This window comes from Tetrao urogallus, assembly GCF_951394365.1.
Source record: "Tetrao urogallus genome assembly, chromosome: 1".
NCBI lineage: Eukaryota > Metazoa > Chordata > Aves > Galliformes > Phasianidae > Tetrao > Tetrao urogallus.
The window spans coordinates 90,611,271-90,625,965 of record NC_136813.1 but is presented as its reverse complement, the minus strand read 5'-3'; the positions used below and the strand labels follow the sequence as shown (position 1 = coordinate 90,625,965).

The window sequence follows — 14,695 nt, the reverse complement described above, 5'->3', positions numbered from 1 at the left end:
CATGAATAGCTTTATCCACCTCGACTACGCAGTAAACAGCTAACAGAAATAAAGCCAAATTCTTCAGTTTCAGATTTATCAAACTCAGCTTCCTTGAGTTTATAAGAATAAGAAAGCTAGCACCTGAGTAATGGAGTAATTCATTTACTTCACTCCAATCTTCTTCATAAAATATTTTTGCTCTGTGTACAGCGATACAGCAAACTGCAGACATTGGCGTGGAATAAGAAGTTCCAGTTATGTTGTATGAAGACACTGCAAAACTTCAACAATAACTGAAGTTTATTGGTAATGCTGTATTACAACTGCTAAAAATTTATTTTGGTCATTAAGAGGGGAAGATATTTATTTATTTTTATTTCTTAAACAACACCTTTCTGTACTCCATAAATATTCAGCTACTGGTTTGAGATATTCACTTTTTAAAAGAGCGATTTTCAGAGAGAACAGGCACTTCAGTTTCTGAAAAATCTCTTTCAAAAGCTCTCATTTGGAGTTTCTAACATGAAGCATCCAAAAATGAAGCATTCCAACAACTGGAAAATGTAGTCTTCAAATGTCTAAGAGCAGTTAAGCACCCAGGGAGACAATTTTTTTTTTTTTTTTTTTTTTTTTTTTTTTTTTGCTGTTTTGCAGTATGCACTGCGTATTTCTGGACAGAAAAATACTTAAAACTGTATGTCCCATTCATTTGTCAGGCACTTTGTTAGAGATCTAAAATACCACAAGTATAACAACCTCAGTAGGAAATGTTTTCTGAGTGTATGTATTCTTGACAGTGATACATAAAGGGACACTTCTAAGGTAACAACTTGGAAGAAGGATTTGAAGTCTACAGAACTACAGGACTGAATAAAACTTGTTCTTTGTTGTTTTTTTAACCATTTTATTAAAATCATTCATTCCATACATAAAAAGCACACCATATTTTCATAGACTTTAAAAAATACACTAAAAAAATACTGTTCTGCTGTAAAGATAAACTTCTAGTAACCTCTATACATGAAATAGTTGAGTCTAAAACTCAGCTCAAATGCCATACAAATGTTTAAGTTTTCTATGTTGTAAAAACCTCCATTTGTTAAAGGAGGCAACATGGCATTCTGTCCTCTATTTCTAAGTTAAACATTATGGCTTTTTTGTTTGTTTATAAAACAAATCTTGACTAATGAAGTTTTACTGCTTCTTGTAAAATCAAATATTTAAAAATATTTAAAAGCCGAAGAGGACAGAAATTTCAACAGTTTTAAGAAATCTGCTCTACTTCACCATTAACTGAGTCAGCAGCAAAATCAAAATTAAACTATAAATTCAGAGAACAATAGAACAGAAGAATATACACAAAATGAACTTACCAAGAAGCGGAATAGCTTGGGTGACAGGAGCAGGTACATTAGTAGGTGCTACAGGAGGTGGAACGGTCGCATATATTTTGGAACTATCAGTAGTTTCAGCATTTCCTCTGGATCCAGAAACCACTGTTGGGATGGGATTTCCTACAGATGCATCTTTTGTAGTGTCTTCATTCACTCCAGCTGCTGTAGCTAAGGAAGAATGCAGTGACATATTAAAAAAATAAGTCAGCTTTTCTGCTTGCATGGTAGCTTCCTTCTATCATTGCTTGCTCAGAATTTAAGCACTTACAGTTTGGGATGTTTACTGCTGGAGTGTGAGGAACAGATACTGGAGGAGTTATAGGTGGTGGTGGTCCAGGAGGAAGAAAGCCTGTAAGAAACGTATACATTAACGCTACACGTCATCTACCAACACGTAGCCGTGCTGTTGATATGCCAAATACTATTATTTGGTATATGGTTAAAAGAAATACTGCATATCCCTATGAATATACCTGGAGGCAAATGCATTGGGTTGAAACCAGGTCGTAAAAATGGAGGTGGTGGTGGTGGTGGCACTCCAGGAGCAAATCCAGGAGGCGGAATTCCTAGAGGCGCTGTGAAAGCAGGTGGCTGGAGTGCACCAACCACAGGAGGACCTGATGGATGTGGTGGAACCTAAGGGAAAAAAAGAAGTGTGTTACCTCGAGACTAAATGCGTCACTCCTTGTTTAGACAAAGACTCTCTGCCATGTTTAGCCTGTTCAACAATTTAAGCCATCTTAAATTACCACCCAGCAAGGTGGCTTAAGTAACAGCAGCTGAACTTACAACTTAAAGTATCAACACTGATCTCATTTGCCTCTGTTCTTAAAGAAAAATAAATTCCCTGTGCTAAATCGTTATTACTGCATGATGACAAGTCATCTAAATATACACTTTACACACTAGCTGAAATTCATTTTACCATCTGGCACAAAGCACTATTAAACCACGAGTGTGAACCAATTGGAAGCCTTCTCTTTTTATTCATTTTTTCCCATTTTGCTACCTGAATTTGCACACTAGAGTGAATTTTCTTTCCTTAGTCTTTATTTTTAAATTCTGGTAGGTATCAAGCTGTTTCTGAATGAAAACTGTGTTAAATTAAACTGGTTACTAGACTCATAATTACTAGTTTACTATAAAAGCTACAGCAAGTGTTTAGAAATCAAAAGGAAAAAGCAAAATTATGTTTTGTATTTAAAATTTGACTACTGAAGTGAAGGAGAGCTGTGTAGTCCAGTGACCATAACTAACCTGCCTGCATCAAACTTCAGAACTACTACACAAAGGCCCACCCTACCTTACGTATCTATGGTGTAAAGGGAAAGCCTATTTTATTTTATTCTTAGAACTGAACAAAGTGGCATTAAAGTGAACTAAGTAAAATGGTCTTAAACCTGCAAAGATGCTTAAAGTTGCCAGGTAACCAATAGCACTTCAAACTTTTGTTCCAACTTCTTCGCTAATGGGAAGTGTCAGGGAGCTGAGGCACGTTAAAATTTTTACTATTGGAATTATTAAATCAACTAATTACCAGACTCAAATTCACTAATTATTAGGCTATAATATAGAAGTGTCACTTTTTAATTCTTTTTAATTCTTTAATTTTTAATAATAATTTAATTATTTATCTTTGTTTTACAATAACATTAATTTTAGCCCTGGCCTGAGGTTAAGCTAAACGAACAGGATCTGAGGCACCACTGCACATGGAGACACTGAGACACGGACAGGAGAAAAAGAGTCAGAAAAAAAACTTGAGAGGTTGACAAAAGTTACAGGTGGTCCCATGTGGGACAGTTGGCTGGACTGTGCAGGTGCTTTACAGAGTGTCAGGTGAACAACGGCCAAACAGCACAGAAAACCATAAACTTCTAGGCACCAGGACCACCCAAGGCCAGCACTGAATAGGTAGGCAAGCTCAACCCAGGAATACCACATCGGGCTGATACTGCACAGATGAACACTAGTACTGAGTAATCCTGGAGGTGCTTGCATTCAATCACTGTTAAAGGTTTACAAAATGTACTCCAAAACCATAACGGCTTAAGTGCTGGTAGGTCCTTTTGTTTGCAGGCGCTCCTGCAGAGAAAAAAAGCTTGAAAAAAATTGTTTATAGACCCTGCAATAGAACTGCTGATTGCACAAATGTGTTTATATATTGTATGCACTTAACTGAAGGAACTGAGCAAGGCAAAGGTAAAACGGGCAAATACGTTAAGTGCTGCCAGACCTTACACAGTGAAGAACTGAGAAAACTGTATGAATGGCTTCAGAAAGGTAATGAATAGTAAAACTGCGACTGAATGAGAACAAAAGCAACATCAAAGGAAAATCATTTAGGTAGATATGTGAGGATATTCACACCTAATTACCAAAGCTTAACTGCTCTACTTGTTCCCCTCCCCCTAAAAAAATTAACCCTAAGACATCATTCTACCTAAAATGGCAAAAAGGCAGTAGAAAATTGTGCACAAACATCATGTCTAATTTAACGTTTCTCTGTTGAAGAGATGGAACCAATGGCTAATAAACACGGACAAGAAGGACTGGTGAACAATTTCATAACAGCAGCCACTAGACAGGAGGAAAAAAAAAAAGAGTAATACAAATTTTACAGAGGAGACCTTTTACTCGTGGGGAAATAAACACTGGGGGGAAAACATGGTATTTTATTAGCAGCATTAGAAACTGGAGTAACTGAGCCCTAACAGCAGTAACACAAATTGTGCTGCATCTCAACAAACATGTCTCGGGGTTTAGTTTGTGTCCAGACACCACTGTTTTTTAAAACATACCTCTCAGACTGAGAATTGAAGGAGAATCACTGGCCCAGCATGGTCTGCATCCATGCTCCAAGACAAATATCTGTTTAAGAGCACCTGTATCTCCATTGGGAAGAATGGCAAGGAGCAGCCTGCCAGTTTCTATGTAAAGGGTATACAATGGAGGAGCTGTCCAAAATCCATCTTGTTGTAGGGAGGGAAAGTATGTGGTACTTGATAGCATACCAGGAAACAAGGGATGTATGGACATTTTGGATTGTGGTTTCTGGATGACAACTCATTAAGCAAAGAAAATGGATTCTGGGCTGCACTGGGAAACTCACAGTAAGGGCAAAAACTTCAGTTTATCGCCCTAGCAAAGTCGGAGCCATTCTTCACTGTTAAAGAGTGTCAGTTTTGGTAGGGTATCACAAGCTTTCCTAAGAACATGGAACACCAGTAAAGCTCGTAATTGTATGTGTAACACAACTGGCATCACAAGTGCTATTAACTAACACAAGTCTCTCTCTTGGCTATTGAGAGTAGAATTCACCTTCAACACTGCAATATGACTTAAAAATAAACAAGGACCTACTCTCAGAGCAGATCACTGAGGTGGATTACTCAGGAGTGGGACCAGGTTCAGCAACACCTCAGAGATCTGAATCTACAGGCAAGAAAAGGGCTCATGCCAGTGGCACGGCACAACACAACAAAATTCCAAATATCTTTCCAATAACCCAGGATACTGTAGCCAAAGAGTGCTGTGTGGGCTATCAGGCCAAAGAACTAGACTTACCTATGGGGGCTAGTACTTGTAAAAGATATCACTGGTTTTAAGCACATTACTACTACGTACATTAATGGGTTTCACTTATATTGACAGCAGGAAGCCAGTCTGCAGGCAGCCACACCACTCACAGGCAACACCCAGTGGAGCAGGGCTTCTACGTGCACAGCCCACGCACAGGAGGCCTATTTAGGTTCTAGCAGAGGAGTGATGAAGCTCCTTCAGATCTCAACTATTTAGTGGAACAATGTTAGGGCTGCAAACAGAACACAGAGCTGCTAGCCAGGCCCTAGCCTCAAGATTAGCTCAATGTCCAGGATGTAAGATACTACTGGATAGCACGAGAAGCTGCTGGACACAAGAGATAACAGCATGAGAAGCTGGCAGAAGTTACGAACAGTACCATAAGGGATGACTGGACATGACAGCTGGTTAGCAGGGTACTTCGTAAATAACAGCCATGCTTCACAATCAGAAAGAACTATCTTAGAGAGAACAGGCTTTTTGAGAAGGCCAGTGTTGCGTAAGGAACAATTTCCTAGAGTAGCATAAAGGATTTAGTATTAGGTAATGGCATCAAGTTGCAGAATCTGCATCTATAACATGTAGACCAGGGACCAACATGGACAATCAATTAGCCTATAGTCCTTGCAAGCCTGGAACAGAGAAAAAGAGGGATGACTATAACAAAAAAAAGAGGATTAAGAAGTGAGAAATGGGAGGACAAGGTATGGGAATTGTGCAGTCTGATTGTTTGGGCATATCTGTCAGGCAGCCCTACACTTCGTTACCACAGCCCAAAATAAGACAATGCATCAAACCTGTTCTGACATAACAAAGGTATCAAAATCTGCTTTTCTGATCAGAGGAACAAAGGTGGACTGGGTGCTTTTCCTGCTAAAAAGAGTGCAACCTAACAGACCAATTGAGCATGTGGGTATCACTGTGCTGATGTGCATTTCCAGAAACAGCAGCTAACCAACATTCTTAAAAGCCTCCCCACATCTTGAAGTCCTAAACATGTTACTTTTACCACTAACACCACGACTATCATCACAGCTGAACTTAAGTAGTAAGTTTTTGAAACTGTTTACAAACTAATAAACTGATTTTATGGTGTGCCAGAAAAGACCAATGATTTTTACAGTATAATACAGCCTGAAATCAAAGCAAATCCAGAGGTGAAGGCCAAATACAGTTCTTCAATCCTAGCCTGAATTTGTAAAGGTGCAAGTACCTTTGCCATAGTAAAGAACACTGAAGCTTGTGATATGTAGATGAACTGCCTTGACGCACTTAAATTCTAGAACTGGTTGACTTTTTTTTTTTTTTACACTTCCTTTTTCAGCATAGATTTAAGGGAAATAAAAATACAAAAAAAAAAACCAAAACAGTAATATCTGATACAGTTAATTCTAATTAAAGCCAATTACAGCTAATGGCTATTAAATCTTTCTGAAAAACAAGATTTAACTAATGCATTTATTTGCTAAGAATGTTTGGAGCATTTAAGAAATTCTGTGTCAAAAGAACACAGAACTCAACATACTATGTTCTCAAATCAAGTAAACTGATAAATTATACACATTTTCAACAACATGAGTTCTTGGTCTTCTCTGAGTGTCTGCCATGTTATAGTCCATGACATTTCTCAAGATTTAAAGTAGTTTTATTCTAACTTCCTCCCATTTGGAAAAAAGTACACTATCATCTTAACAGTGACAGGAAGTAAGCTACAATGACAAAACTAGCAACACTCTTCTGTCAGTAAGTAAAGCTAAAAGAAATAGATTGCAAAGCACTTAAGGGAATAATTGTTACTACTTAAACTAGTGGTAAGAACAGTGTTCTTTTTACAAATGAACATTAATTTTGATTTAAGAATCACTGTAACAACAAAGGCAGAATATAAAATTTTTCACATGGAGATCCTAAGGGCTGTTCAAACAGAGCATACACAATATGAACAAATACTAAAGCAATATGCTATTTTAGATCTGTAGCTGAGTTAAATCAGTAGTAAGGAAAAGTAATTTGGAGAACACACAAAAAATTAATGCAGTCATAAAAGAGAGGATGTACTTCATCCTATTAATAAAAATAAACTGATGTAATAATTTATTTAGATTGCAACAATAAGTATCAGAAGCACAGTCCTACAATACTTCGAAGACCTATTTGACAGACACACACATGCTCTTGTCTACATTAGTATTAAGGCAACAGTGTGGTTTTGGAGCAAGTTCTCCACCATTCCCACCAAGCACATGCTGATTCAGTTCCCAGTGCTGTCCTGGTACATGGCAAACTACATCCTTCTTCAAGAAAACCGAACAGACTCCCTGCTCCTGCTGGGCACAAAATACAATCCAAACCTTAATGGATTTTATGGTTTTCAAGTCTTCCATTCCCACTGCAACTCGGCATAAAAAGAATGTTCTCCTACTAGACTGTATTGCTCCTCTAAGTAAAGAGACACAAGGATTGCTTTTAAGCAGGCACAACAAGACACACACAAAAAAGATGATCTAGTTATAATTCACCATATTTTCCCCCTTTTATTAACGTATGTATTGCCACACTGAGTAACTTTTGTAAAGTTTTTCTTATCTACAGTAAATGAGAAGCAAGTCTCACCTGCGGAGGAGGTACTGTAATTGGTGCAGGCATGGGAACAGGAATTGGAACAGGTAAAGCTTTAGGGATAGGTGACACTGGTTCATTATGCGCAGCTTCTGCACCACCATTCTGAGCTACTTCATTTTCAGCCTTCTTGGGAATCCCCTTCCACTCTATACAAAAGAAGAAACCAACAGCATATACGTATCAGTTCTGAAAAAGCTGGCAAGTAGTCAAATATTACTGTGTAAAATCCATATGCTTTGTGATGTTTACAGAGATGACCTAACTAAAACAATTTCTCAGAAAATGAGAAGAGTTATGAAACACAGAGCTATGAGACATTGTAACACATTTCTAAGAAAAAAGCATTTTTGAGCACAATTACAGCAAATCACTGAAAAACGGCAATTAAATTTATTCATTTTATTAGTTATTGTATCTCACAGCTCCTTGCACTGTCAGCATTCACACATTCTGACACATTAATAAAAAAAACAGGCTGTTTTGGGCCACTTGCTTGTCAGAACTTCTTGGGAAAAGACAGCAAAGCAGACAAAATGGACTGGAGAACAGGCATTGTGGGAAAGAGAACACGGACACCTGAGGTTGTGTTTAAAATCAGTTAGACTTCAATTTAAAAAATAACTCACGCCTGTTTATCATGAAAGCATTATTACTATTAAAAGTAGTAACTATCTAAATTAGGGCTTATTTGACAGAATGACAAAAGCCTGAAGTAACATTTCAGTAGTGAGATAACACACCACACAATGGTTGCACTGTTAAGACCAACACAGTGGTCTAGAGCACCAGAAGCCTAAGGCAACTTCAATGTATTTTTTTAAAGTATTGCTTTCACTTAATTCTACTTTTAGAAATCACAACAGCCGGCAGGCTAGCAATTCTGTGCTGATTTTAAACATGTCACTGATTGAAGTTGCTGATACTGAACAGGTAATTTTCTTAATACAATCAGAGAAGCCCAGTATTTTCACTGCTTACAACAAAACAAGAGTTCCGTTTAGGTCAAGATAAATACAAGACTCACTAACAGAATTGATCCTGAGCATGAAAACAAAAGGCATTTTTTAATGGAAATCATAAAGCTGCTGTCAGATCAGTTCCTATACATGTTCTCCAAAGACAAGCCCCATTGCTACAGGTAGCTCACACAAACCAGAGGGGAACCAGGCTCTGGGACTGATGAGCACTTCCAACATCGACTACTACCAGTGGCAAGGTGCAAGCAGCTCATTGCTTGTCTGGTGTCCAAGTGCAACTTTAGCTCAGCCTCTGGTAATCCAACTGTTTAACCACTGATGGGAACTGCTATTAATTGCTTGTAAACTGTCTCTCATCTATGGTTTGTACATCCTGCACTTCTCAGCCATTTCAAGCACTTTATATGCACCTCAGAGTCTGACAAGTCAGCCATACCAATTTCACTACATCAGTACAAAGGACAACTTTTTAAAAAGCATTTAAAAAGGTAGCAATACTTCACCTGGACTAAGAGTTTCATTGTCCAACATTCCGCCTTCACAGAAGCTTTCAAGATCTTCAGGCTTCACTTTGTCCCATGGTATGTAAGTAACACCTAATTCTACATCCCAATACTGCTTGTAATCTGGCTTTATTCCTTTATTCAAAGCCCACGCAATCTTGAGGAAAAAATACATGCAGTTAGTAATGTTTTCGTTTTAATGGTTTAAATTATCAGTTATGACAGAATAGCACATCCAGAAAAAGGCCACAAAAGCAAACAAGTCTATTCTAACTGAAACAGCAGGAAAAACACTCTGAAAATAGAAGGTTTTTTTTTCTTAAGGCACTACTAGTTCTTACGTCTCTGCTTGAATCTGGCACCCGATTTGCAAACACATATACAGGCAGCTTTTTCTAATGGTCCCCACTCATTATAATTAATTTTATTTCCCTTCAGGGGACAGCGTCACTCTCAAATATGATGTTTCACAAAAGGAAACAGTTGACTAATGAGTGTGTTCTTCCTTAATTATTAGTACTCTTTGTAGGATTGTAACTGTGTTTAATTATAGATAAGCAGCAAAAAAACCATAGCTGCAGTCCACCAGAATGATCAGAAGACAACCATTTACACAACTGCATCAGTTACACAATTACTGGCAGTTTTTCAGAGAAACTGATACAAGTTCTTTTAATCACATGACAGAACAGGAAGAATACATATTAATAAAGTGGTTCATTCACATAAATTTGTAGAATAGCACATCCAGACTATATAGAAGTCCAGAATACCAACAAATCTTAAATAGATAAAGAAGAATTACAGTAATTACAACAGCTTGACATTATCCAAGAAGTACCTTTATAGATTTTTGATTGACTTTGAAGTTGCCTCTGCTCAATTTTTGTAGGGCACGATAAGCATCTTGTCTGTGAACCATTACAATATAGGCACATCCTCTTGGTGGTATCATCTGTTTGTATTTTAAGAAAAAAAAAAAAAAAGTGTTAACAGTAACCAGGGAGCAACATACAAGTGTTAAATTACAGAAAACTGGAACACAAACTGGTGTTACAAAAAGGATTACTAGGTATGAATGAGAATGTTAGTTTAAGAGGCTAAAACAGCCAGCATCTTCTTCCAGAAATAAATGCTAATAAAGGTGAGAACATGGACTCCTACAGCATATTTAATCCTTAAAATTTTCCAACAGCATTCATGGAAGCACTGTGGCCTCAGAATTAATCTGTTGGAAGAAACAAGAAAAGCTAATACCTCTGCTTTATTCCAAATACCACAGATTGCCATCTGTACCTTCACACTGCTTTATCTGCAGTTTTATAATCATTCTGATTACGTACAAAAAATTTGAGGAAAAAAAGAGCTTTGATTATGTTTTACAAAATTTGAGAATAGCAAGAAAATCAGACACATATTCTGTTTAAATAAAATACCACAATCATATATATATATGTATATATAGATCCTTAATACAGCCATATAATAGTAGCTTTCTATGCTTATGTCTAAAATGACAGAAGAGGACAAGGAACTCAATGACCCTTTCTTATTCCATTCCCTCTAGAAAAAGGGCAAGTGTTACGAAGACAGGAGTTTTCACTATCCCAAAGGCATTTTTAATAACCCAAATAGCAAGCAACTGCCTTTTTTCCTTTCCAAATCAGAGGACAAATGAATTGAGTTTTCACATTAGAAAACGCCATGTAATGTATTAAAAATAAAGCTAACTTGAAACAGTCTGAAAAGCGTTTTTGAAGCCTAGGCTTGCACTGAACCATTTATACTTACATTTATTGATTCTATTGGGCCAAACTCCTCCAAGAGACTTCCAACATCCTGCTGTGTAGTCCTTTTGTCAAGCTGTCCTACCCAAAGCGTAGTACTACAAACTACAATCAAAGAGGTAACAAAGACTGTAAGAGTGCTTGTAAATACAGATTCCACAAGCCAAAATGTCAAAACAGCTGTGTTAAAATAGTCAGTTATGACATCCAAAGGTGAAAAGTATGCTACTATAGGATAGTATCTTTAGGAGTATTTGAAAGGCCTCTTTCTCTGCCTGCCCAGAGCTGAATTAGCCATGGTACCAAAACCACTGTTAGGACGCACACAGAAGCTGTCCAGTTAGCCTTTATTAAGACAACTTGCAAATTCTGATGAGCGTAAGCTCTGCAAATAATTATAAAAAGGAAAAATATGCTCTATTGCTAAGACTGCTCCCTGAAATATCCTCACACCTGCAATGAATACAACAAGGTAACTCACCCTGTTTAGCATGAAATTCAAGCTTTGGACCAGCATCCCAGGTTAAGGATAGTACTTAATAGCAAAGCGATAGCTGTTTACAGTGACACACTCACAGCTGTCACAGAATGCTGCGACAAACTACCTCAAGTAGCAGACTTTTTACCCTCTTTAGCAACCAACTCACTGTTATATCTCTTAATGGTTAAAAAAATTAACCAACAGAAGCTGCCTACCCAGCTCCTGGAGAAAAGCAAGAAGCATGCTTATTTTGCTTCATTCTTCAAGGTAGTAAAGCAGCAGACAAGTACCACATTCTTTCTACAGCAACATTCAGTACTCACCTACGTTTTCTCCCTACGCGATACAAAATTGTCACATAATGCTTTTTAGGATAGCAATCTGGGAGAGGTGTTGGCAAAACCATATCTTACACCACTGCCATTAAATCCTTTAAAATCATACCTATTAACTCCTTGTGGTACTTTAAAATTAATGTTACTGTCATACACAAGGTTTTGACTAGTTACAGATTCTTATCTTGTGTCATTTTTATCTCAAAAAGAACAATTCTATTTGATGCCCCCAAGAATATCCATCTGTTACCTGCATCTGGTGACAGTATGAGGGGAAATGGCCGTAAGTTGCACCAGGGTAAGTGTAGGTTGACTACCAGGAAACACTTCTTCACAGAAAGGGTTTTGAGCACTGGAATAGGCTCCCCAGGGAGGTGGTTGATCACCACCCCTGAGTATGTTTAAAAACCATTGGATGTGGTGCTCAGGTACATGATTGAGCAGAGGGCTGTTAGAGTTAGGGAAGTATAGTTATGTCGTGGTTAGACTCTATCTTTAAGGTCTTTTCCAACCTGAGTGATTCTATGATCTGGCCAGGAAGCCAAGAGGGAGAACCTGAGATACGTTTCTTAGCATCTTTGTTGAGCTGATTCTGGTACGTTTTTGGGGAAGACGTGTATGGATTGGTCAACACTAAGTTAAACAAACAAGTCTAAGTAGAATAGCTTCTTCAGCCATTTGGAATTTTTCTACAATAACTATGTTTGTCCTGCTGGTATTCCATTTTACATAGGCACAGTATCTACTACAGGATCTTCAACTTTACAGAGTTCTAAAATTCAGTAAAGAAAATACTGAACACACATGAAAAAAAAAATCCATACGTGAACCACGAAGATCTCAAGCATCTGAAAAGGGGTACCAGCAGAATTCTCAAGGTTACAGCAACAACAAAGCAGAAAAGGTGAACTTACCACTAACAGTTTCTGATTTGATCTGAGGAAGGCCTTTTGACCTGCGTTCTCTCTCCCTCTCGCGTTCACGTCTTTCTTGCGATCGAGACTTAGGAGAGTGCCGGCGTCTGTCCCTGGACCGTGACCGAGACCGACGATGACGTGACCTTCGAGAGCGGGAGCCGGACCTCGAACGTCTCCTTTTAGGTGACCTAGTTTAAACCAGAAACAACTTACGTTCAGTCTTTCTGACCCAGACGTTTACAGACGGATAACTACTTCAGATATCGATTTAAATAACCAGGCATGCATTCAGTCATGTACCAGAGTCAGATTTGCTGCGACGGAAAATACTGGCCCTGTGACAGGGAAGATCCCAGAGCAGACAGAATCACTCTCTTCATAAGAAAAACATCTTTAGAGCACAGACAAGACTGAAACCACATTCTGCTTCCCTTCTACTTAGGAAGTAAGAAGTTACCCTCCACTGATAGAAGAACACTGTATAGATACTCCATTTCCCTTGGAAGGTAGATGGATTTCAGATGTCTGCAAGTCTTAAGAGTCACTAGTCTGCTTCCCCACATGGAAGTACACGCAATATTAAGCTGTACTTATACATGGGACTTCCCTGAGAGGCATTAAGTAGGAAAGGTCTTCTTTGTTCTTAATGCCTTTCAAGAACGGGAAAGAAGAAGGCCCTTAAAACCCTCAAGGGCTTTGCCTTTACCAAGGAATTTCACGAGTGCTGGCCATGCAAGGAAACAAACACAGTAATTTCTTTTCAGTAAAAGTTAAAAGTGAAACTAAGTCAAAAAGGGATTCTGTTGCTAAATGTCTTTTGGCATTTGCTAACAGAATCCAACCAACACAGCAAACAGGCAGTTCCAAGAAGTAGCCCAAAAGTAAGCATGCTGAGTAGGGCGCTCACAAAGCCAGTACAAAGTACAGGTAACAAGACTTCAAGTTCTGTGGCACTGAAAATGAACTCCAGCAACACTTTGAGGAATTAACTTGCCTCCAAGCTGTTTGTTGTTGTCTCAAGAAATTCCAACCCCACATAGCAGATGCGGCAGCACAAAAACAGATTCTCTGAGCTCCCACCAGCCTAGCTCTTCTCAGAATGCATAAAGCACTTTCACATTTTTGGACACAAGAACTTACGCTCCTTATGTAAAATCTAATACATAATATACAATCTCACAAAATTGACCGGGGTTCTACTATTTTACCTTGATGCAGATCTAGACCTTGACTTTCTGTTGTCAGAAACATGTCGTTTTCTTTCTTGAATAGGTTGCTGTTCCACTTCCATGTTCTAAAATATTAAGTTTGACTGGTGTTAGGGGTGAGTATTTTATTTCATTTTGTGCCTAGGCTGAGTTATGTAAGAGCATTAAAATTATATCAAAGTCACATATGTGAAATTAAAACATAATACAATTCATCTCAGAACCTTCATCGCTAGTACAGTCACCAACAGACAGACAAACTGATAGTAAATTAATTTAACAGGATCACTGTGAAAATATATTCAAAATAATTAGGGAAAATTTCACATCTTCAACGTGTAAATTGTTTTTTTTCCACATTTTTGTTGATTTCAGTACTGTACAGATGCCCAAAGAATATAATAAGGTCAGCCAGCTATTCCTGCTTTACATTAAAATTTACAAGCAACATAACATCTGCTGGAAGGCTTTTCTCCTAGATGTTACAGAAGAGTACTTTAAGCCATATATAGCATATTGTAAGCAAATAATAATAAATATACATTTGAAGACTAAAGCAATAAAGACACCAAGACAATACGTAAAATGCAAGAACAAGGTTAAAATGCATATTTATAAAGAAAAAAACCACCTCAACACAGCTTTTTCTTCCTACCCTAAGTCCTCTATTGCTTCCCATTCCAAAACATACTGCATCCTGCCTAAACTTTAAATAGTCTTCATGAAACAAGCTTGGCAGGGAACATCTTAAAAAGTAACCTGGTAATCTCTTAGAATTTATTGAATCAACACACTTCAAGACTAACAAGCTGTGACGATTATCTTGAGAACCATCCCTTTATTCCAAGTGATAAGCAAGAATTACTTATAGAACTTGCTGCGTCACAAGTCACCACAGAAATACAGC

At 37.9% G+C, this 14,695-nt stretch overlaps 1 protein-coding gene across 1 annotated transcript in view; it reads right to left on the bottom strand.

Moving 5' to 3' along the window:
* The window catches only part of SCAF4 (SR-related CTD associated factor 4), a gene marked incomplete at both ends in the record, with an annotated part of 72,326 nt that overhangs the window by 6,957 nt on the left and 50,674 nt on the right, over window positions 1-14,695 (bottom strand). The window contains 9 exon segments of the mRNA XM_079549466.1: window positions 1,356-1,544; window positions 1,645-1,725; window positions 1,850-2,012; window positions 7,572-7,726; window positions 9,061-9,217; window positions 9,902-10,015; window positions 10,852-10,952; window positions 12,578-12,768; window positions 13,789-13,874. Coding sequence (XP_079405592.1) covers window positions 1,356-1,544; window positions 1,645-1,725; window positions 1,850-2,012; window positions 7,572-7,726; window positions 9,061-9,217; window positions 9,902-10,015; window positions 10,852-10,952; window positions 12,578-12,768; window positions 13,789-13,874 — 1,237 coding nt within the window.